Below are 27,918 nucleotides of genomic sequence, written 5' to 3' on the forward strand. Positions count from 1 at the left end.
GACCTACACAGTACTCCCCATGAAAGTCTGATTGTTTGGAACCTAAACTTTTAAAATGTTTTACATCTTTATAGGGATTAATATAATATTATATTAATATGTTCCCTATTCATTCTTGGGATGATTTAGTTGGGGTTCATAATTCATGATTGGGATGATTTAGTTGGGGTTGGTCCTGCTTTGAGCAGGGGATTGGACTAGATGACTTCCTGAGGTCCCTTCCAACCCTAATCTTCTAAGAGTCTATGATTCTGGAGTCAGTGTTTCAATTCTGCTATAGCTGATGCTTGGGCAGTGCAATACAAATCTTCCTTCTTCTATTTCTTTCCCTTTAGGACCTTGACATAGGTGCAAAGAATGTGAAACTATATGTTGATGAGAACCTTGTATTCAATGGTCAGTTAGAAAAAGGCTGTGGAGATCTAGTCACTGATTGCAGCGTTACAATTGACCTTAAAGATAATGGACAAGATATTGCTACACATTCTACACAAGGAAGAAAAAATTCAAATGGGGCTACTAGCACAGGCAATAAGGAGAACCTGTATTTAAAATATGCACAGCCAGACAAGGCTTCATTACACTGGAAATCTTCCTTAGAAGAAAACCTCCCTGAGGAAATGATCAATTCCATCAACTTTAGGAAAGAGAAACTGACTAGATTAGAAGAAGATCTGAAAGTGTTATCAGCTCCTGTCTCTAAGAAGGCTCTCAAGAATGATGTGTCAGAATCAGCAGTTATAGAGCATGTTCAGTCTGATGATGAACTTACTATGAGTGAGCAAATGGAAAAACTAACAGGAAGAAAATTATCTGAATCTACAGGTGTAACTCCATCTTGGTTACAATCCTCTTCCCAAGTGACAGAGAAGTGCCATGGCAGTTCCAGTAAACAGAAGCCCTCCTGGCTGGATACAGAGCACCCTTTAGATTTGAGAGTTCAAGCGCAGTCTGATGGCACCATAAGGGGCTCTCCAGGACTAATTGATGAGATTATCAAATGTCACAGAAGTGAAGTGGGGAGATCCAACAGTAGGAATGCAAATAGAGATGAGATGACACAAATGGTAACCAGTAAAGGCTGTACTACTGACTTGGATGTTTTGGACCAGCTTTCTAACAAATATTGCTGCACCCCTGAATGTCCTGCTGGTGGGAGAAGAAGTGGCAGAGGTGTAAGAAAGGAGGGTTTATGTACTACAAGCCATGGAGATGAAGGTCTGACACTCACAGGTAAGAGCTGTTGACAGCATCTTTACCTCAAGCATTGCTTATATATTCTCTATTATCAGGGTAATGTGAGATTGGATTTTAGTTACACTAATGCAATATTTAGTTTTTGTTGTTCTCAACCAGGACAGGGACACCACTGTACTAGGCACAGTGCAAACATATAATGCTAGATAGTTCCTACCCTGAACAGCTTACATTCTAACGTGTTCAGAGGAGGAGTGGATTCCATGATTAGTTAAGTTGGAAGGTTATCTTTGCAATAGGGGTGGTTGGAAATTCTGATGAAACAGTTGAATCAGAAACCGCCTATTCATCAAAACTGAAATGTTTTGTAAAAATGATTTAGATTTGATGAATTTTGGATGAATTGATTCTCAGGCAGGGTTCTGTCAGAAACCTGACTGGTTTCCTGTCAGTTCATCTGGTGGGCTGCTGAGGAGCCTGCATTTCCACAGTGTATGGCTCCAGATCAGCCTCACCGTGCGAGGGCTTCCAGGCTCCCTTTCATGGTATAATAAAGTGGTACAATCCCCCTACTGTGGATGTAGTTATCCTGATATAAAAGTGCTTATACTGGTAGAGCTTATTCCCCTATGGGAAGGGGGATAAACTATATCTGTATAAACACTTTTATACTGGTATAATTGTATCCACACTAGGTGGATACACTGTGTGTAGATCTGGCTAATATTTAAAAGGGTCAATAATGTCTTTCCTTATCTGGATGACTGGCTAATGGGTCTTGTCCATTCAGGCTGTGAACAATAAGTATTCCTTGGAGTCAGATTGCAATCTGTTATGATCACTAAGGCTGCAGATAAACTGGAAGAAGTCCCTGATTTCATTCCACCTCAAAGTATCTCCTTCATAGGAGCAGTCCTGAACTCCATTTAAGAGACATCCATTCTAACAGAAGGAAGGTATTTCAACATCCACAGGTCTTGTATGATATTTAAGGACAACCCTCTGCAGACAACTCTAATGAAGAGGGAGAGCTCTCTGACTCTGACCTTAGAGCTAACCCAGCAGGAGAAACAAGGCAATTGTTTTCCCACTTGTGGCAACTGTTCTTCTGCACTGTAATAATCCATGGAATCAGCCAAGAAGCCAAAGGACAGATACTTGTAAGACTACCTTCAGAATCAGCCCATTTCCCATAACCTTTCTTTTAAGATGTAAACTAGATAGATAGAAAGAAATGTCCTGGCAGGTGCAAATGTATAAGTAAGCAGGTAACTAAATCTACACAATTCAGGAGTCAAAAGCTGCCACTGCAGCTTCAGTCCTTCATACATCATCAACAATAGAAAAGGGGTGAGGAACACCTTTTTCAATTTTTCTCATTTCTTTGAGTAAATTTATTTGTTTGGACACAAGTACATTTTCTGTGAGGTGATAAAGGTGACTGGCACATGTTTGCAGGGGAGAATCCAATTCAGGCTAATCCCTGAGCTATATAATACAGCTCTATGTTTGGTAGACCTAAACCTTGTTTGATGTGCCTAAATTCCATTCATTTAATTCTGGGATGTATTTTATCCTATATAAATCCTTTAATCAGATTTTGTTTTATTTTAAGGAATTGAGACCCACTTGTAACGAGAGCAGGCAGAATATATAATTTAACTGAGGGGCAGTGACCACAATAAATGACGTCTCTATGCTGAGAACAAAAGAGTGGACCAATTCACAATGTGGTCATGTAAAGCTTAGATCACTGGATTATATTGTATTTTACCATAGCTTTAAATCTTTGTTTTGATGTATGCCTAAATTAAATGGAAAAAAACTAAGGTTAATGCAGCATTGTCGAGAAATTATGCACCAAAAAGGCAGGAAATGTGAACATTGGGGTTCCTTAGGTCACACTAACTTGAACAGATTCCATATCCTGGGTATTTTATGGTATAACATTTCACAACATAAAAAGTAATCTGTCATTGCTATTGAGGGTAAAAGTTGGGAAACTGAGTCACAAGTCCACCCAATTCAGGCTTAATCAATTGTCGCCTTTAGTTCTGTCTGGAATGTATAAATACTGTCACTTATGGTGTGTTGTCACAGGGTCCACTCATCGCTCGTGGCGCCTCCTTCTGACATCTCTGTGGATTAGCTCTTGCCAGGTGTTGCCCTCCTCTGTCGGTGTCTCTACCCATTGTCTTTTTCACCTTGCATCCCTTTTTGCTCCTGGAGCTGCAACTTCCTGTTTGTGGCTTGGCCCTCCAGCCAGGTCACTAAGGTCCTCCTCTTCCAGGGAAGTCAGTGTCTTTCTGGACCAGCTGTCCGGCTGGCATCTCCAGCACCCTGCACCAGTAGCTGGTAGCTGAACCCAGACCTGTCCTCCACACTGGGTTCCAGCCCAAGGACTCTATAACAAGCAACCAAGGTCTGTACAGTCCTACCCCTTGCTGCTGTTTCCTTGGGCTTCTTCCTACCTATCTGGCTCCCCCCTCTTTCTGGGCTTAGCAGCCCAACCTCTGTCCTCCCAGGGAGTGACTATAGATGACTTCCTTGCAGGCTCTTGCTGCTCACAGCTCCTGGGCTTTATACAGGCCCCTCCTGTTTCTGCCCACCTGAGCCCATTTCCAATTAGTGGCCTGCTCTGTTTCCTTTTTTGGGTGCAGCTAATTGACTTGCCTAGCCACTTTAACCCTTCTAGCCCTTGTGTGGGGTGGGCACCACATTACATGTGTGGATTTACATTTATGCCTGACAAATAATAACAGTCAAGACAGAATTGATTAATGGGTCCAAGTTACCACATTCTGGGCACTAGGAAGTTCTTCCAGCTTCGTTGATAGTCATTGCCTTCTCTGATCCCTTGATCTGGTCCGTCAGTCCCATTCTTCAGTTTCTGACCTGATGTTTCTCCAGTTTTGACCCATGTTCACTTAGGTCTTTTATACATTTCTACATTACAGATTACTTAATCTTTATCCAATTAACTTCATTTAACACATCAGCTCTTTGGATTTTAGGTAACCTGTACATTACGTATACACAAGTTTTAGTTGCCTAATGTTCACATTTTTCCTGCTGAGTTTGAAATTTTTGTGTCATGTTGTCCTGGGTAACCCAGTTTCTGAGTTTCCCAGAAAAAAAGGAGTTTTTGTTTATCATTACATGTTTCTACCTCTTACATCTTCCTACACCACACATTACGTTTCTTGCCAACAATATCATTTTAAACAAATCAGCAAATTATATCTGAGAGAAATTATAAAAAAAAATAAAGTTATGCTAGGCAAAGCCTTGGCTAGCATGTTACCTTATCCATATACTTACTCACTATCCATAATTAGAATTTATTAAAAATATAGCTAACAAATTTTTTAATCTGATCATTATAATGCTTCATGTCAATGTTATACATCAGTATGTGTATATTACCCTCACCCTTCATCTATTAGAAGGTGGAGGAGTTATGGAAAACATGAAGATTCTTTAATGTCAACAATTCTTATCCTCTTTAAATGATTTTTTTCATTCACAGTGCAGTTTTGTTTGTGAATCAATACAAAAGAAACTTCATTAGAAATTTTCCTATTACTGCATTTTCAGGGGGTATCTCAATTTTAGTGCCTTCTTGTTTAGTTGCTTTTAATGGTATCCCAACAATTGCTGAAATGTAAAAGAATTCCATCCTTTCTTGAGTCACAGGTCCATACCATCATCTTCTGCCTTGATTACTGCAACCTTCTCTCTCAACATCTTGAAATCCATATTACCACTTTGATCCTTACAAAATGCTGCCACTAAAATAATCTTCTTCATTCATCATTAATACCTTCTCACCCCTTTATTTAGCCTCCCTGGCTCCACAGTGCCCAGCATATAAATTCAACCTCTTATTCTAACTTTCAAGCCCTTCAGTCATTTTGCTCCTTCTTTTCCACCCATAAACCAAGCCTCAGAATTCCCTTCAATTTGGAACAAGATATCTAATACTAGAGAATTGTTTTATCTAGCATATAAAATCATAATGAAATCCAGAGGCTAAGAGAAGAAGTTCAAAAATTCAAACTGGAAATTTTGTACGAATTTAGTGTAATTAGACAACACAACAACTTGCCTAGCTAAGTGGTAGATCATTCAAAAATCTTTAAGTCAAGACTGAATGTCCCTTTAAAGCAGCGGTTCTCAACCGGTGATACTTCGAAGAAGGCTGGGTGGTATGCGAGCCGTACCGCACCGCTGAATCCCCCATGTAATCCCGCCACTGCCGAAAGTCCCCCCCGCCGTCGCCGAAAGTTCCCCCCCCCCCCCTTTTTTTTTCCCCAAGTGGTACTCGGGGGAAAAGAAGGTTGAGAACCGCTGCTTTAAAGATATGCTTGACTCAACAAGCTATTGGGCCAGATGCAGGAATCACTTTGTGAAATTCTATTGCCTGCATTATGTAGGAGGTCAGGAACACATCAAGATGAGCTCAGACTCCCAGAACTAGATAAATATGTGAATAACTGTCATCTCATCATTTTTCATCCCAAATCATTGTGATCATCTAGTTTGACCTCCTAAATAGCACAGATCATAGTACTTCCCAAAATAATTCCAAGAGAATATCTTTGAGAAAAACATCCAATCTTGATTTAAAAAATTGTCAGTGACGGAGAATCCATCATGACCCTTGGTAAATGGTTGCAGTGGTTAATTACTCTCACCATTAAAAATGTATGCCTTATTTCCAGTCTGAATTTGTCTGGCTTCAACTTCCTGCCATTGGACCATGTTATAACTTTCTCTGCTAGATTGAAGAGCCCATTACTAAATATTTGTTCCCCATGTAGGTACTGATCGACTGTAATCAAGTCACTTAATAACTTTCTCTTTGTTAAGATGAATAGATTGAGCTCTTTGAGTCTGTCACTGTAAGGCTTGTTTTCTAAATCTTAATCATCTTCATGGCTGTTTTCTGAACCTTCACCAATTTATCGACATCCTTCTTGAATTTTGGACACTGGAACTGGATACAGTATTCCAGCAGTGATTGCACCAGTGCCAAATACAGAGGTAAAATAACCTCTTTATTTCTACTTGAGATTCCCCTGTTTAGAGAGACAAGGTAGGTGAACTAATATCTTTCATTGGACCAACTTCTGTTGATAAAAGAGACAAGGTTTTGAGCCACACCAGGCTTTTCATCAGGTCTGGGAAACGTATGCCCAGCATCACAGCAAAATGCAAGGTGGAACAGCGAGCTACTGCAGCTGCAAGGTTTAAGAATCAGCCTTCTGGCTTCCTTAGCCAATCAGACAGCCAATCAGACAGATTCATCAGGCAGCCTAGCTGGCTTGTTAGGGTTAGAAGTACTGAGCAGGCACAGCTGAGGGCTTTACTTTTGACACACATGCTAAGTGGTGTTTGGGGTTTACCCAAAGCCAGTGAAGATGGCAATGTCCCCTGGGTCCCTCTTCCTGGCCCAGTCTGGCTAGAACATCCTTCAAGATCAGGACAAGGAAGGACCAACAGTGTCATGGTGGATCCCAGGGTCTCAGGAGGCAGTGACAGCCATGATGGTGAAGCTCGCTCTTTTCAGTCTACCCATTTCCCAGCCATTTTGATCTCCTCTGAAGTCTCTTTTTAAAGACCCTGAAAAAAGGTGATGGGTGGAATAGCTCATCCCCTCATTATTTTGTCCACCAGTTGGGCCTAATTTGCAGCACACCAATTTTGGTCCATTAATATCTGATCCATTTTCCTCTTGTTTACCAATCATTATCTGAACACTGTCCTTGGGTGATATCAGTAGACCTTTTTGCTTGGGTAATTCATTCTTTCTGCCTCCTTTTCATACCCCTTCTATCAACATTAATTGTTACAGGTTATTGTAACATATTATGAACTTTCACTCATTTCCCAACAATTGACCTCACAATTTGGGTAGTTCTGCTACGCCCCAATTATTACAACAACTCCCAGCATTGCTCAGAGCAGTGGAGCTGAACTGCTTTTAACAATGTGTGGAAAGCTTTGCAAAATTTCCCTAGTGTAGACCAGGCATGTTTGTGCTGTGTAATGCTTATCACATTTTGGGGTAGTGTATAAATTGTAAGAAGAGCAAGAAACCCATTTTTCTCCATTTTCAGATTCCCTCCCACATCTCCTGCCATGAGCTGTTTAAATGTTTCTTCAGGACTAAATCTCTTCCATTCTGAACATCCTTTCAATTGATTAATGTTCTAAGCCACTTTAACATTAAGGTACCCTATATAAATTGAATGTCAAATATTCTATTGTGGCTCCTCAGATCCAAATCTTTTAAATGATAGAGGTTTAAAAAGATAAACTGTTTATATTCAAATTTAGCTTATTTTGTCTTCCTTAATGTGTATTATGCCATGATTGGAGTTTATAGGAAAAGCTATTTATAGCTGTGTATTTTTTTAGTTTATTTAACCAAAAAATGATATAAATACCTTTTGAGCTGGAAGAAATATTTTATCACCTTTTGTAACAACAATAACAAAAAATAGCAGCTCTGGCAAAAACAAAAGTCCCCTATGGAAGTACTTTATAAAGTTAAGGTATTTAAAGTGAAAATCATTTTAAAATCTTAACTATAATTACATTAAAATTTCCATTAAAAGGCTGTTGAAGTTGGAAAATGAAGCTCTCAAAATTCAGAAAATGCCAAGTGTGAAGTTGCCCCTTCTGTTATTTCTGCAAGGCCTCAACTTCATTCACGGAGAACCATCAAACCTGCACACTGAGGCTCTGGTTCATCAAAACACTTGAGTACCTGCTTAAGTCCCACTGAAATCAGATTTTAAAGCCATGAAGGACCATTATGATCAGGCCCACTGACAGCAATTCTGGGCCCCAGGGCAGAACGGTTCCGTCCTGCCTCTTCCGCCCACGGCCCCGCCCCCCATAGTCCACTCCCTGCTCCATCCCAGTCCCACCCCCATTCCGCCCCAGGCCCTGCCCCCTCCCCTGCTCAGCCAGCCCACTTGCCACTGCATCCCTCCCCCCCCCCCCAGTCAGTCCCCCTCATCTCTTCCACACTCGCCCTTTCCCCCGGCGGTGAGCAACGGGGGGGAGGGGGGGGGAAGAGGGACACGATGGGCAGCAGCAGGGAGGTGAGTGGGGGAAGAGAGGAGGGATGCTTTACGTGATGTTTGTCCTGAAAAGGAAAATAAATTTGTTTTGAAATAATTAAAATCTGTGCAAACCACAACTAAAAAGATCACTGGAAAAAAGCATGAGATCCAATATTTGTTCTTTGATCCACATTGTTCAGTATATGATGCACATTCCAGCTACTCCTGGCAATAAGATGTGAATTTAAAAGCAAAATAATAAAATGTAATCCTTGAAATCTATGTGTGAAATGCTAGAGCACTATGGGTAGCAAGGTGAGGGTTAGCAATTAGCATTTCATGCTTTCTTTATGAATACTTCAAAGAGCAGCTTCCTTTCGTGCACCTGTGCCTAAATACAAAGCTGTACCAGTATAATTGCACATCTATGCCACTATAGTCTCTTGTATACTACAATCCAAAACCCACTGAAAGCCACCCATGATTTCTGAGGCCTTTGGACCAAGCTCTTTCATGTAAAATTTGCATGATGATCCTGTAATTGACTTGTATTTTCATAACAGTGCTAAGTTGAAGATGCTCAGGCAGCCTTAAAGCTTGAATTCCTTCCTTTTTCATTGGTTTGTGTCTCAACATTAACATTTATTGACATAATTATTTTGTTTAACACTAAGCTGGGAAAGGGAGTCAGAGATTTTAACCTTGTGTGTGATGAGAGAAGCAATGTAATTGCAGCATTAGAATAGACTGCTACAGCAAGAGGGCCCAACATAATTAACACAGTGGTCTATGTTTGTTAGTCTTCATTGTGGGAATTAATTTCTCATAATGTCTACATATATAAAGACTTATCTTTTATTTTATTTTCAGATGAAGCCCTTTCTGTCGAAGGCCTAAAAACCTTCAGAGCCAAGTGGCATAGTGAACAAGAACACACTCTACAGGAGTCCTGGAACTCCCTTCTAAAGTTCAATTATTCTCATCGGGGGCGAATCTCCAACATGGATTTTCAAGGGGATATCTTTGATGAATTTCTCCATCAGCAGAAAATCAGCCGGCGTGGAGAATATCAGCTTGAGAGGAAAGAAGGAATACAAGTGTTACCAAAAAGACAAGAAGAAAATTCCATGGAGACAGATGATGGAAGTGAATTTAAAATCCCTGTCTTGCCTTATGGACAGCACTTAATAATAGACATTAAATCCACATGGGGAGACAGACACTATGTTGGTCTTAATGGAATTGAAGTTTTTAGTTCCAAAGGAGAGCCTGTTCAGATTTCAAAGATAAGAGCTGAGCCACCTGATATAAATATTTTACCAGCCTATGGCAAAGATCCAAGAGTAATAGCCAATCTAACTGATGGGGTAAATCGGACACAGGATGACATGCACCTTTGGCTAGCACCTTTTACTCCTGGGAAGCCTCACCTTATCTATATTGGTTTTGTGAATCCTTGTCAAGTAGCTATGATTAGGATTTGGAATTATAATAAATCCCGAATACACTCCTTCCGAGGTGTGAAGGATATTACAATGCTATTAGATGAGCAGTGCATCTTTAAAGGAGAAATTGCAAAGGCTTCAGGAACATTGTCTGGAGGTATAGTATTATCCCTCATTTTCTTTCTGAAAATGAAACCTGGCTACCCTGCTGCTTTTAGCATGCTAGCTCAAGTAGAGTTAGCATGGGTACATCTGCATGAGCTGGGAATCAAACTGCCCAATTCAAATGGAGATGTACCCTCTGTAAAGAGATTATTTTACATTTATACAGCTCCTAAAGTCCCCAGCCAGGTCAGGGAACAAACAAAATATAGAAGATTGTCTCTGCCCCAGGCAGTTTACAGTCTTAGAGCTTTATTTTTATTGTCCTTATTTTTGTGTGTAAGGGATCTTTTTTACAGCTTTATATTTTAAATTTAAAAGTCACCTACACTACAATAAGGGTATGTCTACACTGACGGCGGCAAAGTCACCGCTGTCAGATCAACCTATCTGGATCGACTGAGTGGTCAGTGTAGACTCGCTCAATTGATTAGGAAGTCGGCGCAGTAAATCCACCCCCCAAGTGGCGTAGCACTGCGTTCCCGTCAGCTCAGTGCAGTAAAGACGGTGCGCAGAAGGAAAGCACGGCAGTCGACGGCAGTTACGCAAGCTACTCTGCGTAGCTTGCGTAACTCCCATCGTCTGCCGCCAAATTGCCCAGTAAATGTAGACTAGGGCTAAGAAAATGTGTTTTAACATGTTAATTAACATGACTGTAAACTACAGCTTAGACAAGGAATAAATTGTCCCTTGTCTATGTTACAATTTCCAATATATTAGTTAAACATATTACTCAGCACATGTTAAAACATAGTTCCATATTGTAGTATAGTGAAGCCCTGGGTTTGCAGTGCTTTCACTTTGTGTTTTTAAGTTCTAATGTCTTGTTGTCCTTTTCAGCTCCAGAGCACTTTGGAGATACTATATTATTCACTACCGATGATGATATTCTAGAGGCCATATTCTGCTTTGATGAGACTTATGATGGAGAAGTTGAAAATGTGTCTTTGCTAAGATATGAGGAAGAGCTAAAGAGGCCAAGGACTGCTGATGGGGAGGGAGATGAGAGACCTTTTACACAAGCAGGCTTAAGAACAGATAATAAGCAGGTAGGACACATATTCATGAGAATTTCTAAAGAAACTATCTTCTATTTCCATTGAATGGTTCCAGTTGGAATAATTGACATCAGGGACTGAAGCTGGGACTAATACGGGTGTCAGTATGTTTTCAGGATTTTATCTCCAACCTCATTACTGGGAGAATTTTGTTTTTAAAACTAATATTGTATTCCAATTTTTGTCTTTCCTGAGCATTTAATGAGGACTATCGTGACATTATACACAATCTTCCTCTTTAATTACTTGGATAGACAGTGTTACTTTTGGTTTAGACCCAGCTGCATGTGTTTACCACTTTGAGGTTTATTAGTGTTTTTAATCCAAAACTTGTTCTTTCCTGAGTGTCAGGGGCTGCAGGTCTCAAATGCCAGTCCACAGGGCTCTTAGGCACCAGTATGTTCCAACCTACAGTGACCTATTAAAAGTGACCAGAACTCAAAGTTTCTCTCTTTCTGCCATCCAATTACACTGCAAGCTTTCCCTTTTGTTATATGTTAGGCATTAGTATTTTAGTCTAACATATTCCAACTAATTGATTCTTATGGTTTGTTAGATGTTGCTGTACTAGATGGAATAGGTAGCAAAGAACATAGTCAAGCTCATTTAAGCATTTTCTCCATAACCTCCATTTTCAGTTGTCCATAATTTTCTCAAATGTCTATTTTTGAGCTGAAATTTTCCACCTCTGGCCACTGCTATTTCTTTTAATAAAGTTTGAAAAAAACATGTAACCTTTCTTGTGTATGAGGAAAGTAGAAAAAATACTCTTTCTCATGTAGCACAAATCTTCATAGATTTTTTGGAACTTACATATAAAAGAGGGACATAATATTCCCAATAAAATTGGACATTTATCTTTCACTTTACTCATCTTCAATTGCTAGTACTTCAATATTTTTCTTAAAAAATGTTCTCCACAGTTTCTGTTAGTGTGGGGACGCTTTCTTAGAAAGGTGGGATCAGACAGTAGCCAAACTAGAGAACATCTGATCTCCTCCAATAAGGTATTTGCTAGCCTAGGCCTCTATACCAAAAATGTGTTTTCTATAGCTCCCTCGTAGTCTCACACTGGGAACATCTAGGCCACGTTTTTCAAAACTGAATAGTAATTTTAGCCTTTTAAAATACTAGCACAAAGTTAGCTTTTTTCCAGTCCTCTGGAAATTCCCAGTGTTCTAAGATTTGTTAAAAATCATCCTCAGTAATCCAGACAACTCCTTGGATAGTTTTTTAAAAACTCTTGGGTAAATGTTACCTGGTCCTGCTAATTTAAATATATATATTAACTTTAGTAGATGCTGTGTAAAAGCCTCCCTACTTATTACTAGAATAAAAAGTATTTCATGAGTACTGTAAGATATGAATATATCATTCAGCTTCTTTCCAAATACAGAACAGAAATGTTTATGGAAAACTTCTGCCTTTTCTGCATCATTATTGACAATTTTACCATCTCCATCTAGTAACTTCTGTTTTCCAAGAGCTCTTGGAGGAAAATATAGCTAATAGAAAACTGTTTCTGATCTGTGGTTGAATAGGTCATTAAATATAGACATATGTATGACATACCAGGATACAGTCCAAACCAATGACTAGCTCTGTCACTCCTGCCCTCTAACCTGGGGTGTCCTTTAAAATGGCTTGCTGCTGTAGCCCCCAACCTGAACTGCTCACAAACAGCCTTCAGCATGTAAGTCACTCCCAGCTATGTCTGTGTATGCTGCAGCCAACCAGCCAGCCAGACCTTGGCTCCTACCATAGGGTGACCCCAACACACTCCCAGTCCCAGATTTTCCCCTGGAAATGTATGTCCTGTACTGCCAAGCTCCCTCCTGGACAGAATAAATATACTGAATCCATTAGTCCTTCAAGGGAATAATATGCACACAAATTGTTACCCCAAATTGAGTTATCCAGACACTTCAGCTTGAACACATATGATTAGATAAAACAATAAAACAAGTTTATTAATTACAAAGAGAGAGATTTTAAGTGAGTACAAATACTGAGCCATAAAAGTCAGAAGTGGTCAGAAGAAAAATAAAGATAAAATACTTACTGGTGCCTAACTTAACAAACTATATTAGATTAAAATCAAAGTTTCCTCACCACATGTTTTCAGCATATTAGTGACCAACCTCTTTAGGTCCTGACCCCTCCCCCAGAGTCCAACCGCTGTTTCCTTTGTCTCTTCGGGTGCAGTGAATGCAATGGGCAGGAAGAGAGAGGGGGTGTCTTGGGTTGCCTGCCCCTTTGTTTTATAGTCCCGTCCCTCTTTTGAGAAGCATTACTAGCTGCTAGCAAGATGACAAGCACTCTGTGTGGAAGGAAACTCCATGTTCTTTCTTTGCTAAAATGTAGATTTTTGCCCTGTCCCCTTTCCTGCCAAAGAATCGGCATTTAGCAGGTAATGTTCCATCAGCCTTGTTTGCATCTGTCTGAGGCATCAGCTTGCCTTTTGTTTCTGAGGAACTGCTTTGGCTACTCCCCAGATTTATCTGGAAAACATACTTTTAGTCATGGGTTTCAGTTTATGTTTGCAAATTAACATATAATGAGGCTACATGCATTTTGTCATGATATTATTGATCAGCAAATTATTTATTTTTAAATGATATCTCACAAGACTTACCTTATACAAATATTATTACAATAGTCTGTAGAGTGTGAACATGGGTATATTCTGTCACAATATGGAAACAGTAAGTCCATAAAGAGTTTGTTTATCTGGATTAATGGACTCTGGCAATTCATCAGAATGAGACCAAATGGCAATTCATCACAATGAGAATCTTTTGTTCATTTATAATACATAGGTACAACAGTGACATGTTAAAAAAGTGAAATAAGTGCAGCATAAGTGATCAGATTTCTCTGTAAATTATAGTTTATCTCGTTTCTTTAGTTGTCTTTTTTTTTTCTGTTCTCATAGAATGTCCTACCTGTTGTCCCAGCCTGTTGTCATGTCTCATTTTATCTGTCAAATTAAGATTGTAAACACTCGATGTCCAGGGGCTTTTCTTCTTTCTTGTGCACAGAGCCCTTTGCACATCAATAGCACCGTATCACCTATACACTATGTACAACATATGAATATCCACTGCATTTCTTGGTTTACTTTTTAGGTTCAAGAGCAAGTGATTGTGTCACACTATCTTTCTGAGTTTACACCTAAAGTACCAGGGGTATACACTGGACAATGTAAGTACTCTGTGTTTTGCACTTTTTTCTTGTAATATACATACTAACTGATTACGTACCACATTCTTTCACCCTTATCATCTGTGAACATTATTATGTGAGATTTTCTCCAGTATAGTTGTATACAGGCTCTTGATGAATGTTGGATTGAAGTAAAGAAGAGTAATTAAGTGTTTATAGGTTGACACTTTGTTTATTATGGAATTTAGCATACCCTAACACTTGGAATTTAACCCCATTTTCTGTGTATGGCCATGCAACATCTTGACAGATGAAAGGAAACATGACACAGTCATTCAGTCAATGGTGCTTGGCAGTAGTGTGGGAGAAGAGCCCAATGCGCGTGTGGCAGACCTTCCCACAGTGGTTACAGGTCCACTTGAAAGAGGCTTTTTTAGCCCACCTTTTCTAGGGCCTTCCCCAAATTGGGGCAAGCAGGCCACCCCTAAATAGGGCTGCTTGAACATCTGAGCCACTGCCAACGCCGGGGTCCTTCCTCACCAGGATGAGGGACCATCGAGCACAGATCTTCAATGTGTATGCCTGGGCAAAACAAAGAAGGAAGGTGTTGCCATAGGCCCTCCACGTTCTCTCTCTGCAGGGACTATAGAACTCCAATGGCTAGACAAAGGTTGAGACAATTATATAGGCCCGCTACAGCCAGGACACCTAGCCAGGACACCACTCCGAGTTGAAGGAAGCATCGTGCCTTATTGTGGAGCCTTATCGTGTCCTCAGCTGCGCCTTTTCTAAATCGATGTGGTCCCAATAGTATGGGTACCACTGGCCAATAAGATTCTGGCTCATCTGCTTTTCTGGGGACATTTTCTTCACCCAAGGGGTTCCATTACCGCACCCTTGGTTTATTGACCGTCGCCTGTCAATCACCGTTGCATTGCTGGCTGCACCATCTATGCATCCGGTGGCGAATCCCAGAAGGACTGGCCAGACAGAATACCCAGAAAAATGGCAAAAATTAATTGACTCATCCCCGAATGAAGACTGATTTGAATTAGCTCTGCCCCATCAGTTTCTGTGTAAACTAGTGGGATGTCTCAGGCCAGGTCTACACTAGGAGTTCTTTAGTGGTATAGGAATTCCGCTGTAGTGTACTAGCAAAGTGCTCCCAGCGTGGATGCAGTTTATATACCCCTTCACCCCTACAAGAATGAAATGAGCTATACTGCTGAAAGTGCTGTGTTGTCAGCATAAGTGCATCTGCGCTGATGCTTTTGCCAGTACAACTGCATCAGTCAGGGCTCATACCTAATTACATCTGTCAAAACTTCACAGCTAGGGTTGAGTCAGTACCTGGATAAAGATCCCTGTCTTCCCACAGGCATTCTCCCTTTTTGCCACCCCAGCAGCCTTTCCGCAGCCCACCCCATGAGCACTTGTGCAAAAGGAGAGGAAAATGAAACTGGAGTTAACATTTCCAAGGAGTGCCCCCTCTGTCACAGTACTTCAGGAGACAAGACTCTTGAGCTTGCCAATTGAAACTACTATCCTTTAGCATCCTTGTAAGCTCTGAAGACATCTCCACACTGAGGTTAATTACTAATATGCACAGCATGAGCCCAGCATCCCGTAATTTAGTAATAGCAGGTTATATGTAATTGGACTGTACAGTTTGGCTGCCTTGCTGTTTGTTATACAATGTATCATGAGTGTTAGTGCTTCTTCAGGCTTGCTGAAAGGCAACTATTTGTGGGCTTTATTGTTCTTTATGAAATGAGAAATATTTTTATATTTACTATGGTGGACTTATCCCGTCTGATGCATTGGAATTTTACCTTGTGTAGCTATATATTACTGATAGTTCTTTAGTAAACCTACGAGTCTGTGGAATGTGAAAAGCTACTTGTCTATATTTGCAATACTATTACACACTACTTTGGCAGTCCTCCAGCAGCTATCTCACACTGCTTTGTGGGCAACTGTTACTGACCAGTCTGTGCCCGTCTACCTTCACCTCCTCTGGTGTCAAGTTGCCAGGATGCCCCTCTCCGGTTTAAAAGCTGACATAGGGCCAGATTTTGCCCTTTTGCTGCTGGATTCAAGTCTCTTAGCACTGATGTAATATTACTCCAGAAACCACACAACATGCCTCACACAGCCTCTTGGAGCGGTGCAGAGACCCTGTATCCCATTGCCATCTAAGGAGAAGCATCAGTGCAAGAGGCTGTTGTGGCCAATCACTGCAATAAAGGCCATTTGTGGACATAGCTAACAGATGACCATGAAGGGCCACAACCAGAACGCTGACCAGTGCAGGATAAATAGCAAACCACTCTGGAGAACTTACATTTAAATCAGGAATGACAGAAAATGGACCAGGAGTAGATATGTGTCTTGTCCACTTTTTGAAGATCTGGACAGGATTTTGCACTATTACACAACCTCACAAACCAGGGAGACTGTGGAACCTGCTACCTGAGCATTTCCCCCACCCTGATAAATAAAATAATAATAATAAAAACCATTAAAATGCATACATAATGAGTCGTCAAGGCATTTAACATAGGAACTCCTTAAACTTGAAATAATTCATAGCACATTTTCAGGCCCTCAGACTCAAAATAAGAGCAGTAGGCATCTCCGATAATAGTGCCCCAACTGTATCCATTTTCTATAGTATGCCTTGGTGGCTGCCCACATTGCTGAGTGAATCTGTGCACCTCAGCCTCCCACCCATTGTTAAGGCTTTCTCCCTTACTCTTACAGATATTGTGCAAAATACAACATGCTGCTGTAATCGTCGGAACTTTTTTTCTGCTGCTTCCAACATGTTCCACAAACAGCACACCTCCCTTTCAAATGGCCAAATGCATAGTCCATGATCATTCTGCAACTAGTGAGGTAATAGTTGAACTGTTCCTTCCTTCTTTCAAAACGTCCTATGAATAGCTTCATTAAACAGGGAAGCAGAGGATAAACCAGGTCTCCCAGAATTAACTGGAACCTCCTCTCCCTCATTAATGTCCATAGTGATCCTGGGGAAACTGTCCATTATTCATTAAGGTAAAAAGAGCTGAATTCCAAAAGATCCTAGCATCATGGACCCTGCCAGACCACCCTCCATTTATGTCTGTAAACCTGCCACGGCAGTCAACCAGCCATTGGAGTACCATGGAGAAATAACCCTTTCTGTTTCTAAATTTCTTTCTATTTATAAGTTCTGCGTCCTGCTGTGCATGTGTGTGGGGGAGAGGATGCCAAATAATAGGCACCTTAGCCCATCAATTGCCCCAGTACAGTTTGGGAACCCCGAGTGTGCAAAGCCATCAATGACTCCCTGAGCATTACCAAGCTTTGTAACCTAGTGTACCTTTTCCATGGCATCACTTACCTGGATGATCCCAGAAGTCAATCTCTCCATGTCAAACTGGGAAAGATCGATAACATTAGGGGGTGGCCAGTTTCCAGACAGCATTGGTGACCCATGTCTTCACAGCTATGGGGCACCAATTTTATGCTGTCACTACTGCTCTGAGATTAGTTCAGTACAGATCTCAAAAAAAGCTGCCTTCCCACTCCTGAAATTTTCTTGCTACTGTTGATCATGCCAGATCTGCAGAACAATAATTTCTCACCAATCCACACTGGTTTTCCAAGCCCAGAAATGGCATTGCATGATGTGAGGCTGTTTCAGGAACCAATCCTTTAGTATCAGTGTCCTCCTCGTCTTCCTTGGTCTCCTCCCTTTTCCTCCACTGCTGAACCTCTTTCTGCTGCTGGTGGAAGTGCTGCTGCTGCCACAACACCTACTTGGAGGTGCAACAGGCAAAGTCTAAAGCCAAATTCAACTAGCCTTGAGCATGGAAATACAGCCCATTCAGCCTCTGTGTATATAGAGCGATCAGCCAGGAAGATGTTCTTCGCAGCAGTTTGAATGGACTTGATGGGGGTGCATTTGCAGACATTGAGTTTACATTTGCATGCCTTCTCCCAAACTTTTTGATACCCCTGCATCTTTGTGGATAACAGGCTAATCTGAATTCCTTAGATTCACTGCTATCTCCAGTTAGTGTATATTTGCATTCTGGCATTTTGCACTTTTCTAGCTGCACCTGGAAAAAATGAAAGGAGATGCTTCCTTCTTGTTGCATGCTGATTATGGAGGTTTGGATTAATAAAACTGTTCTGCTAGTATGTGCTTTAGGATCATTTATTTTAGCGCCTTCTGCTACTGACTGATAAATATTTGTGTGTTTGTTCTTATTTTTAGGCCTTCAGCTAAATTTCACCTTGTCCTGGGGAGATTCACATTACCTTGGACTGACTGGACTCGAATTAGTAGGAAAGGATGGTCAGGCTTTACCAATTACTATGGATCAGATTTCTGCTTCACCACAAGATTTAAATGATCTTGCAGAGTACATGGAAGATTCCAGGACATTAGACAAGTAAGTAAGAAAACAACTGAAAACTCTTATCAGCTGCAGTGTTTCGTCCTCTGTGTGCTGCTTTAGTGACCATCTTCTCAATATTCTCATTAGTCTTAAATTTTTGAGGTCATGAATGAGAACTTACTATAAATAGATATAATTTACATTTATAAAATGATAGAATTGTTTAATCCTCACTATATTATTATAATAATGTAAACTTGCAGCTCTAACATCTTTAGGTATGACCTCTCTTAGATGAGGCTGTGTTAGAACATGGATGGCATGTTCTACAGAAGAGGTGTTTGTGATTCAGGAGGTGACATTCTTACTGTTGGCTACTCTAAAACTTTGCCTTTGCTACCCCCCAGAGGAATTGAAGCAAGGGTGGATAATGACTGTGAATTTACTAGTGTAGACAAAACCACTGGAAGCAGTTCTTGCTGAGTAAGGGTGCCATACTTTTGTAATTAATTTTCAAAGTAGAACTGCACTTAAAAAGTGGGACAAACCCTTCCTCCAAGAAGAGCCTTAGAAAGAGCTGTAGTCAAAATTGCTTGAATTACTTTTTAATTTAATCTATACATTTCCAAATCTTGTACCTAATGGACTGTACAGTTTTGCGGACTTGATCTCAGTACAAGGATTAATCATTTTTGGAAAGTTTGAGGAAAAATAGGATCTTGTGACCCCACTTACTTTAAAAATAAAAACAAAAAAGCTGTGCACTAAAATGCAGAGGTAAACATTTGAACTATGTTAAGGAAATAGTCTTCATTATGGAGAAACACCTTTCAGTTTTCCAATGAATATGGGTTATGAGCTGAGTTATGTCAGTATGAAAACTGTATGTCACACACACACAAATAGTTTTTCTGGGAGCTTCACCTCATTCAATGTGCATTGGTTCATGCATTTGAAAAATGTTATGTGGCTAGAAAGTAAAGTTTTCTGTAAAAATAATTGTACTCCTGGGACAGGATCACATTTTCACCACATGTACAAACAGCACCTACCAGAATGGGGCTTCCATCACTGATTGGCCATCTAGGTGTAACTGTATTATAAATAATAATAGCTTGTATGCATAGTGCGTAAAATATTTAATGAGGCAAGGAGGATGTTTAGTGAGACAAGAATTCTGGAGTTCTTGCCTCATAGAATAAAATATGTTCGACTTATGCAAGACTTCATTTCCTTAAGTGAATATTTTGCACAGGATAAACATAACATCTTAAATTTTTAAAAATAACAAACCTAAGAAATCCTCTTAAAACAACTTGTGAAAAGAAAATGTTATGGTTGCACAATTAAGCACTCAGAAGTCAGGCAGGCAGCACTCATTTGGCAGCAAATGTTTTAAAAAAAAAAAAAAAGTAACATAAATTATTTATTTGATAATAGTATAATATTATTTCATTTCAGCCATAATAAGTTATTTTAAAATAAATCTATCACACCTTTTCCTTCACTGAGCATCATTCAACATGTACACTGCAGAGGCTCTTGGATATCATACTCTCCAGTCATTTAATTAAAGCTTGTAGCATGCTGCGTACACACATGAGCAGAGTTAAGACTACATGGGCAACATTAACTTTGTCATTTCCTGATTTTTGAGTGGTTCACTTTTGCAGTCTTAAAGTTCTTAATGTATTTTTGTAAGGAATTACTATTAAGTTCAAAATATTATTTTACTTTTGAAGTCACCACCTTATTTAAGTGTGCCTCACTTTCTAGGGTTGTTCCAGTTAAGCAAAAGCCAACTGTGAAGTAAACTGATGAGATCATTGAAAGTTATGAACATTAAAAGTTATTGTATTGAAATTGAAGCTTATGCCTGCAGAAATTTGTTAGTCTTTAAAGTGCTACAGGACTCTCATTATTTTTGCTGTATACAGACTAACATGGCTACCCTTCTGGAACAATTCATTCACTGCATCTCTTGTTTTATTTTTTCCGATAATTCATTAAGTCTCTTTTCCTGCATTGTCTCAGAGTTTATTTACACAGCAATCAGGTGGTGTAACTGCAGCATAGGTAGGCATGCCCAGCTAGTTTTGATTGAGCTAGCTCATTAAAAAATAGCATTGAAGCCATTGAAGCACAGGTGGCGGGTACACGCTAGCCACTCCCGTACATCCTCAGGGTACTGGGCAGCTAGCCCGTGCCACCACTCATACTACCACAGTGTCACTGCAGTTTTTAGCAAGCTAAAACCTAGCATGGATATGCCTACACTTACTGCAGTCATACCTCATTATTGCTCAGTGTCTTTTCTCTTTTCCTTCTTTCTCCTTTTACCCTCTTATATCAGAGTATATAGCATTCTCTATCTCTTTCCATATGTATTCTCTCTCTCCCCCTTCCCCCAGCCACTTTTTCACATATGTGAAATATGAACATATAGAAAACTAAGTTAAAAGAATATTAAGTCATGAAGTCAAATAATCAAAGTAGGAAATGCCAGAATTAAAGTTATCTAACTCAAAATTAATGTGTCTCCTTGTAAGAATGCATTATGATACTGGGTAAAATTCTCAACTAAGTGACTTAGATGGTTTTAAAAATTTTACTCACTGTCTTTAATTACATGATGATATAGTGTAAAGGGCCTTTAATCTTTCAGACAAAAAATAAAAATAAAATCTAATATCTGGAGGCTGAAGCTACATACATTCAGACTAGAAATAAGGCACATGTTTTCTTGTGATCAGTTTTGTGTCCCTTCTGTGTACTGTTTTCTCTTGCTATTTCCCATAGTATAACAATTGCCAGTCCATCACTAAAGGATTTTTTGTGTTTCTAGGTTAATAGATGGGACTAACATCACTGTTGAAGATAACCATATGTGGCTTATTCCTTTCACTTATGGGGAAGATCATATGATCACAATCCATTTTGATAAAGCTGAAAATATTGCAGGGCTTCGCTTTTGGAACTATAATAAATCTCCAGAGGACACCTATAGAGGGGTGAGTGAAACAAAGTGGCACTGCCAGCAGAAATGTTCAAACACCTATTAGAAAATATGTGCTTTGATAAATGAATGTAGTTGCTTTAATGTAATAGCATAAATCCTTCTAAATGATCTGACTCTGAGTTTTATGGCAGGTTTAATGGGTTGCTGTCTTGCTTCACAAACAGCAAATATAGAAAAAAAGCCAGAGATAGTTCAAAAAAATTCACAGGGCCTGATTTTCTTTGAGACACACAGTAGCACATGGTGCCAAAGTCATTGAAAATAATAAACTAGCAGGTCTAAATACTAGGTGGGGAGAGGACACAGCATGGACACCTTCCTTATGGCATTAGCTCCTAAAGCATTGAGGTTCTATAGCATGGGACTTCTTTCATAGAAAATCTAACTTGGAAAGATACTGATAACAGTTTGTGAGGCATGGGTTCCCATGTGTTTTTTTACCTGGAGGTAATTTTTCTTCTCCTTTTATTTATTTTGTCACTATATAAAATGCCAACAGGAATTTCTTTCTAAAAGATGCCTCAGTTGTTGTGGGATTTTATTACATTTAAAACTTCAGGCCCAGGCATGTCAAACAGGTCTTACAATTCCCATCCATTCTATAAGGATGGACAGTGTGTATAATCTACTGCTAATGGCAGTGAACATAAGCCCTATGGAGTCATTTTAGTTAATTCCAAGAACTGAGAACTGATAGAAAATTATTAGGATTTGCAGGGACCTCTAATGGGGTATCGAGCCTATTCCCTACATATAATAGCTGAGAAGCTAGACAGCCCCACATACCTCCACTGAGGGTGATTCTTTATCTAGGAGTAATAACTAATCAAATTCTCCACAGTGATCTTATCATTACATACATACATACATTCTCCAGAAGGGACCACCTCAAACAAGAAAACATCACATACAAATATGCCACAAAACCAATGACATAACTGAGATACATCAGTGATATTTTTATCCTCTGGACAGATTACCTAAATTCTCTCATAGATTTTCTCCACAACTTCAGCAATTACCACCCATCCATCAAACTCTCTCTAGAACACTGCCACACAGCATCAACTTCTTGGACACCATGATCAGCTTCAACAGTGGAACTATACAAATGTCTATGCACAAGAAACCCACAGATCACCACCATTACCTCCACAGGTCCAGCAACCACCCCAGACTCACCAAGAAATCTGTTATCTACAGCCAGGCACTCAGATACCATAGAATTTGCTCTGAAGAGTGGGGTGAGCGCAATAAAACTGCCACTATTTCCCAATGTTTCCAACAGGGCTGAAGGCACAGGCTACCCTCAGAAAAATAGCCCCCATTTAATTAAAAATTTTGCTGTCAAATTTCTCAGCCATCAAATGTCCACTGTGTGACATAAGCTATCAAAATGTGTGAAACATGACCCAAATGTGGAACACCCGTTTTTTGTTGTATACAACATTCATCTTAATTGGCAAATTAAAACTTGTCTAAGAATATTTTATCACTGTGTGAATTAAATAACCTTTTTTTGGTAATGTTTGGAAAATCAGGACGTCTACTGTGCCGCAATCAGGGAACCACGTGAGGGTCACAGCACAGTTTGAACCACAGACCATCACATTCCCAGCCCAACTTTCTAGCACCTGAAGTACAGGAATAATTGTTGTCCTCTCTGTGGAGCAGCCACTAGAGGGGGAAGTGACATGTACCTGTTACCAGTGGGTTAAGTAACTATTTGTTAATCAGCTGTAATTCATACTGGTTCTAGTCCTAGCTCTGGGGTGAGGTTGTCTAGTGGTGATAGACAGGATAACCATTCACATTGGTTTGGCAGTGTCGTTGAGACTAAATTCTGTCAAATTACTGAGCTGGATTCTATTCCCAGCTATGCTAGAATTAATTTGTGCACCTCTGCTACTTGATTTGTAAAATGGGATATATGATACACGACAGATGTTCAAGGTATTGCTCAGTGATAAGGGGTGTAAAATGCACACAAATATAAGCAGCAGTGAGTAAAATAGGTGAGATTTCAGTTCAGGGTCTCTTGGCTCCCAGATCAGTGCCTCTTCTCTTAGGCTAAAGTATATTTTAATGGGGTTCTCTCTCTCCTCTCCAAATTGGGAGCCTGATTCAGCTGAAATGTAGTACACCTAAGAGTGCTGCTTGCCATCTGAATGTAAGTCTGTATCAACTCAAGATGGCTAGCTCTTGGCTCTTTTGTTTCCAGTGTGGCCACAGCTTCAGACTGCTCCCAGAAAAGTTGGCTGCATCTATGCTTTGGCTAGGAAACTGTGGGGAGATAATCTGTGTGCCACAATCCTTGGCTCTGTTAGAGAGCAGTGGAAGGAGCTCCCCGGAGAGAGAGTTTACATGCTGCAGTGCTGCCAACTCTCACAATTTTCTTGCGCTTTGTATGATATTTGGTGTGTTTCTTAAGGCCCCAGTCCCTGGAGTCATGTGAATACATCTGAATATGAGCTATACATTTTTTTAAAGGACATTTCTAACACTCTTAGTTGCTGAGATGAGCCAGGAAATATGACATCAAAGGCTAAAACTAGAAGGCAAATACCAAGAATCCAAATGTGTTATTTCCCTGCATTCTGTGCTCTTTCCTCTCACTGCAAGCATCCCTGTTCCATCAATATTCTCACATACCATAGCAAAAGTTGACAAGTTGAAAAGTAAGGTTAGTAGGTATGACATCCCCTCGTGCAAACCCAAGCCCCAAACTGGTTTAAAAGTTACTAAAAGAACTGCAGCTCTGACAAAAAAGTGGAACTGAAGACAATCACTCTTCAGACATTCAACCTTGCATTCCAGAGCACAAAGCTAAACTCTCTTCCTCTTAATTTTGCAGTTAATCAAATGTCCTGTCTTATTACAGGTGAAACAGTTGCTTAAGTTGCTGTTAGTTAATATTTTGCTGATGCTAGTAAAACCAAATTTACTAACTTTAAATAGCATTGTAACAACAATGTAGAAAAACATGATATTTACCTTTATTAAAATAAAATCTTTTACTTTAAAAATTAAGCACTTCTGTCTGGAGCCTATATACATTCAACAGGCTCAATAGTGATCATAGCAGTGTCCCATAACTTACTTCCTTGCTTTTTAGATTTTATGTTGGGGGACTGTCACTCTTAATCCACCTCAGTCCATTTTAAATGAAGCTTTTATTCATAGAATTTTACTAGGAATTAAAATTAGCATATCAGAGGGTAAGCCCTGAATGTGAGCACTCTCATTGTTCCTGGGAATTTTTATCTCCATGACATTTTGTTTTACACTCCTTGTGCATTAGTGAACTATGTGTATTTTACATCTTTTTTGTAAGAATTCAGATTACAATGAATTTGTCAAAAGGGAGATAAGTACAATATAAAACAGTATTTTTAATAATCAAGTTGTTTTAGTCAGTGAAATTAACATGTTTGTATTAGATCTATATGTTTTAAAATAAGGTGTTCTTTCATAGGCTAAGATTGTCCATGTCTCACTGGATGGACATTGCATCTCCCCACCAGAGGGCTTTCTTATCCGCAAGGGACCAGGCAACTGTCACTTTGACTTTGCTCAAGAAATTCTCTTTGTTGACTATTTGCAGCCCCAACAGATTATCAGACCATATGGGAGGTAAAGTAGAACGTTCTTACTATCTAAACCTTACATATTCTCTTACCTACCCGTTGTAGTCTGTTTGGATGGGTCTCCTTGAGGCAGGAGCATTATGAAGTGCATGGATAAAAATATCAAGTATTTTGGGCATACTTTTTAAAAATTACATGCTTTTAAATGTGCACTCAGTTGTCGGCCTAATCTTCACATGTGTTTACCAAGATTGTATGTGCAAGTGGCCAGGTAGATGCACAACGGGCAATTAGCATGAAGAAATAACTGGTTTGTGTGCACAATTGTAGCAAATGTGTGTACAAATTAGATGTGGAGTTGTGCACTCACCTGTGAAAAATCAGGCCCCCCTTCTTCCTACAGTTTCTCAAAAGAATTCCAGTGCTGAAAGACGAAGGATAAATTCTCCAAATTCACTGGGTTGAGGGGGAAACGGGGGGGGGGGGTAAATCGGCTCTTTACTAAATATGTCAGGATTTTGTTATTTTTCTTGTGTATTTTGGCAGAGCTGATTCAAAGGGGATGGAACAAGCTAGTATGGACTATGAAGCACCATTGATGCCATGTGGTTGTATCCTTCCCTATCATTTTCTCACTTGTATTATTATGTATAGTATTCTGGTATTATTTTTATTAATAATATGGGTATTGCAATTTTATTCTTTTTGGTCTCCCTGAATACCTGTTTTCTTGACCCCCATCATTTTCAGAGTTAATCTATCTGACTTTGTTTTAATTTAAGTGAGATATCTAGAGCATGAGAGAGGCATCATTAAAATATAAATAAATATAAATTACACATACAAAAAAGCATGAATATGTAACCAGAGCGTCAAACCCTTCACTGGCTCGGCCTCTAATTCAGAATCCATTCCAAAAACTGCCTATTGTTTTTATAATCCACCATACAGAATAAAGCTGGACAAGATTTAAATAGGAAGAACAAAAACTATTGACTTGAATATAGGTCAGGCCATAACAATGGTTTGTACTTAACTATGTTAAGTGCTATGAATTTTCCAGAATAGAGAAGGTGGGAACTTCTTTTCTTCCTGTATCCAAGTAAATGAACAAGAGGACATTGAAAGTAATTAAGAGACAGTAAACTAAAAAATAATAAAAGGCAATAATTTTTCACACAAATTCGTTGCTCCAAGATATCACTGAGGCAAAGAAGTTAATGAGATTCAAAGAAGGATTGGACATTTCCACAAATATCAAGACTATTCAGTGTTATAAGAGTAAATACTAAAAACAAGGTTTAAAAGGCTATAAATCCACCTGCTTTTCAGGGCTCAAGCCACTCTCTGTTAGTAGTTAGGAGGTGCATATTACCCTACATCTGCATACTGTGGGGTTTCTTGTACTTTTCTTGTATCTGGCCCTGGCCAGTGTTGGAGACAGGAGATTGGACTTGATGGATCCTGGCCTGATCCAGGATGGCAATTCCTATTCCCAGTTATTAAGTGAAGGATTTAAAAGAATGATGTAAGGTCCTCAGTTCTCACTTAGTACAAGGTACTTAATCTAAAGTCCGATGGCTGGAAGTTCAAGCTAAACAAATTCAGATTGGAAGTAAGGCACAGTTTTTTAACAGTGAAGGTGATTAACCATTAGAACAACTTACCAAAGGAAGTAATGGATTCCACATCACCTGGAACTCTTTAAATCAAAACTAGATGTTTTTTCTAAGTGCCATGATCTTGTTCAATCAGAAGGACTTGGTATAGAAATTACTAAGATAAATTCTGTGTCTTGTATTATGAAAGAGACGAGATTGGATGACCATAATTTTCCCTTCTGGCATCAGAATCGGTGAACCTGTGTTCTAAGTAATTGTAGCTCACATAAATTGTTAGCTAAATGGGCTTTATAGTTACCTGAATCTTCTCCTGAACTACAAATCAGAATGCCTGTGCTGTGTATTTCTGCAAAGCTTATTTAATTTCACAGTTAATTGGCTCATCATGTGAACTGCACCTAGGGAAGGCTGTGCTGCTTGAGGATGAGAATATGTACAGTATGTAAATGCAGCTTATTAATTAGAGAAAAGACAATTTATGGTAGAAACAGTCTAAGTCAAGAAAGGAATACTTGGCCATTATGACAATGAATTAGTGAAAGTAGTAAGAGAATGAAAAAGAATAGTGCAAGATGTTACCCATGTATATAAGGTTGTAGAAGAAAATTGTATGATGTGCTAAATAGTGTGTGCTTGTGTAATTAAAGACAGTATCATAAAGGCTGCACAGCCATTTCTCCACCTTGGAGATTTAATAATCTCTTATAACTTTCTTCTGAAATAGAAAAAACCATTGGAATCAAAATTTTCTTTAATAACCTCTTTCAGTTATTTTCCAGTTTCAGCTTCTAACGAGCTGGGGTGATCCATACTATATTGGTTTGAACGGACTAGAGTTGTATAATGAACATGGAGACAAAATCTTACTCACTGAAAACAGTATCCTTTACTAGACTGAGTTTCTCTTTCTCTCTCATACACACTCTCCACTCTTTGATGGTCCCTATTTTACTATTATCTGCTGACCTATACAAAAAGTTCCAGACTAACTGCTGAGTTTTTGGTGATATTTATTGAGGTACAATTTCATAATGTTGCTGCATCTTCAAGTGGCCTCTTCGCATTCCCACTCTTGGGATGGCCTGGCAATGCAGCTTGGACAGGTGGGGCCTTCTCATAGAAGTGCCCAGTGGAGCACTCTCATGGCTCTCCTGTCCCTCCCCTCACTGTTCCTGAATGTTCTTAAGGGAAAGCTA

General features: G+C 39.5%; 1 protein-coding gene across 3 annotated transcripts in view; it reads left to right on the plus strand.

Moving 5' to 3' along the window:
• The window catches only part of KATNIP (katanin interacting protein), a 136,136-nt gene that overhangs the window by 80,468 nt on the left and 27,750 nt on the right, over positions 1-27,918 (plus strand). For all 3 annotated transcript variants that reach the window (XM_067551201.1, XM_067551203.1, XM_067551202.1), the window contains 9 exons: positions 336-1,233; positions 9,144-9,875; positions 10,721-10,929; positions 14,067-14,142; positions 18,371-18,548; positions 21,340-21,505; positions 24,989-25,146; positions 25,647-25,711; positions 27,491-27,601. In XM_067551201.1, the coding sequence (XP_067407302.1) occupies positions 336-1,233; positions 9,144-9,875; positions 10,721-10,929; positions 14,067-14,142; positions 18,371-18,548; positions 21,340-21,505; positions 24,989-25,146; positions 25,647-25,711; positions 27,491-27,601 (2,593 nt within the window). The remainder of the gene's footprint in view (positions 1-335; positions 1,234-9,143; positions 9,876-10,720; positions 10,930-14,066; positions 14,143-18,370; positions 18,549-21,339; positions 21,506-24,988; positions 25,147-25,646; positions 25,712-27,490; positions 27,602-27,918) is intronic.

The sequence above is a fragment of the Emydura macquarii genome, unplaced genomic scaffold (genome assembly GCF_026122565.2).
Source record: "Emydura macquarii macquarii isolate MOO-44397 ecotype Brisbane River unplaced genomic scaffold, CSIRO-AGI_Emac_v2 contig_1348, whole genome shotgun sequence".
In the NCBI taxonomy this organism is placed as follows: Eukaryota; Metazoa; Chordata; order Testudines; family Chelidae; genus Emydura; species Emydura macquarii.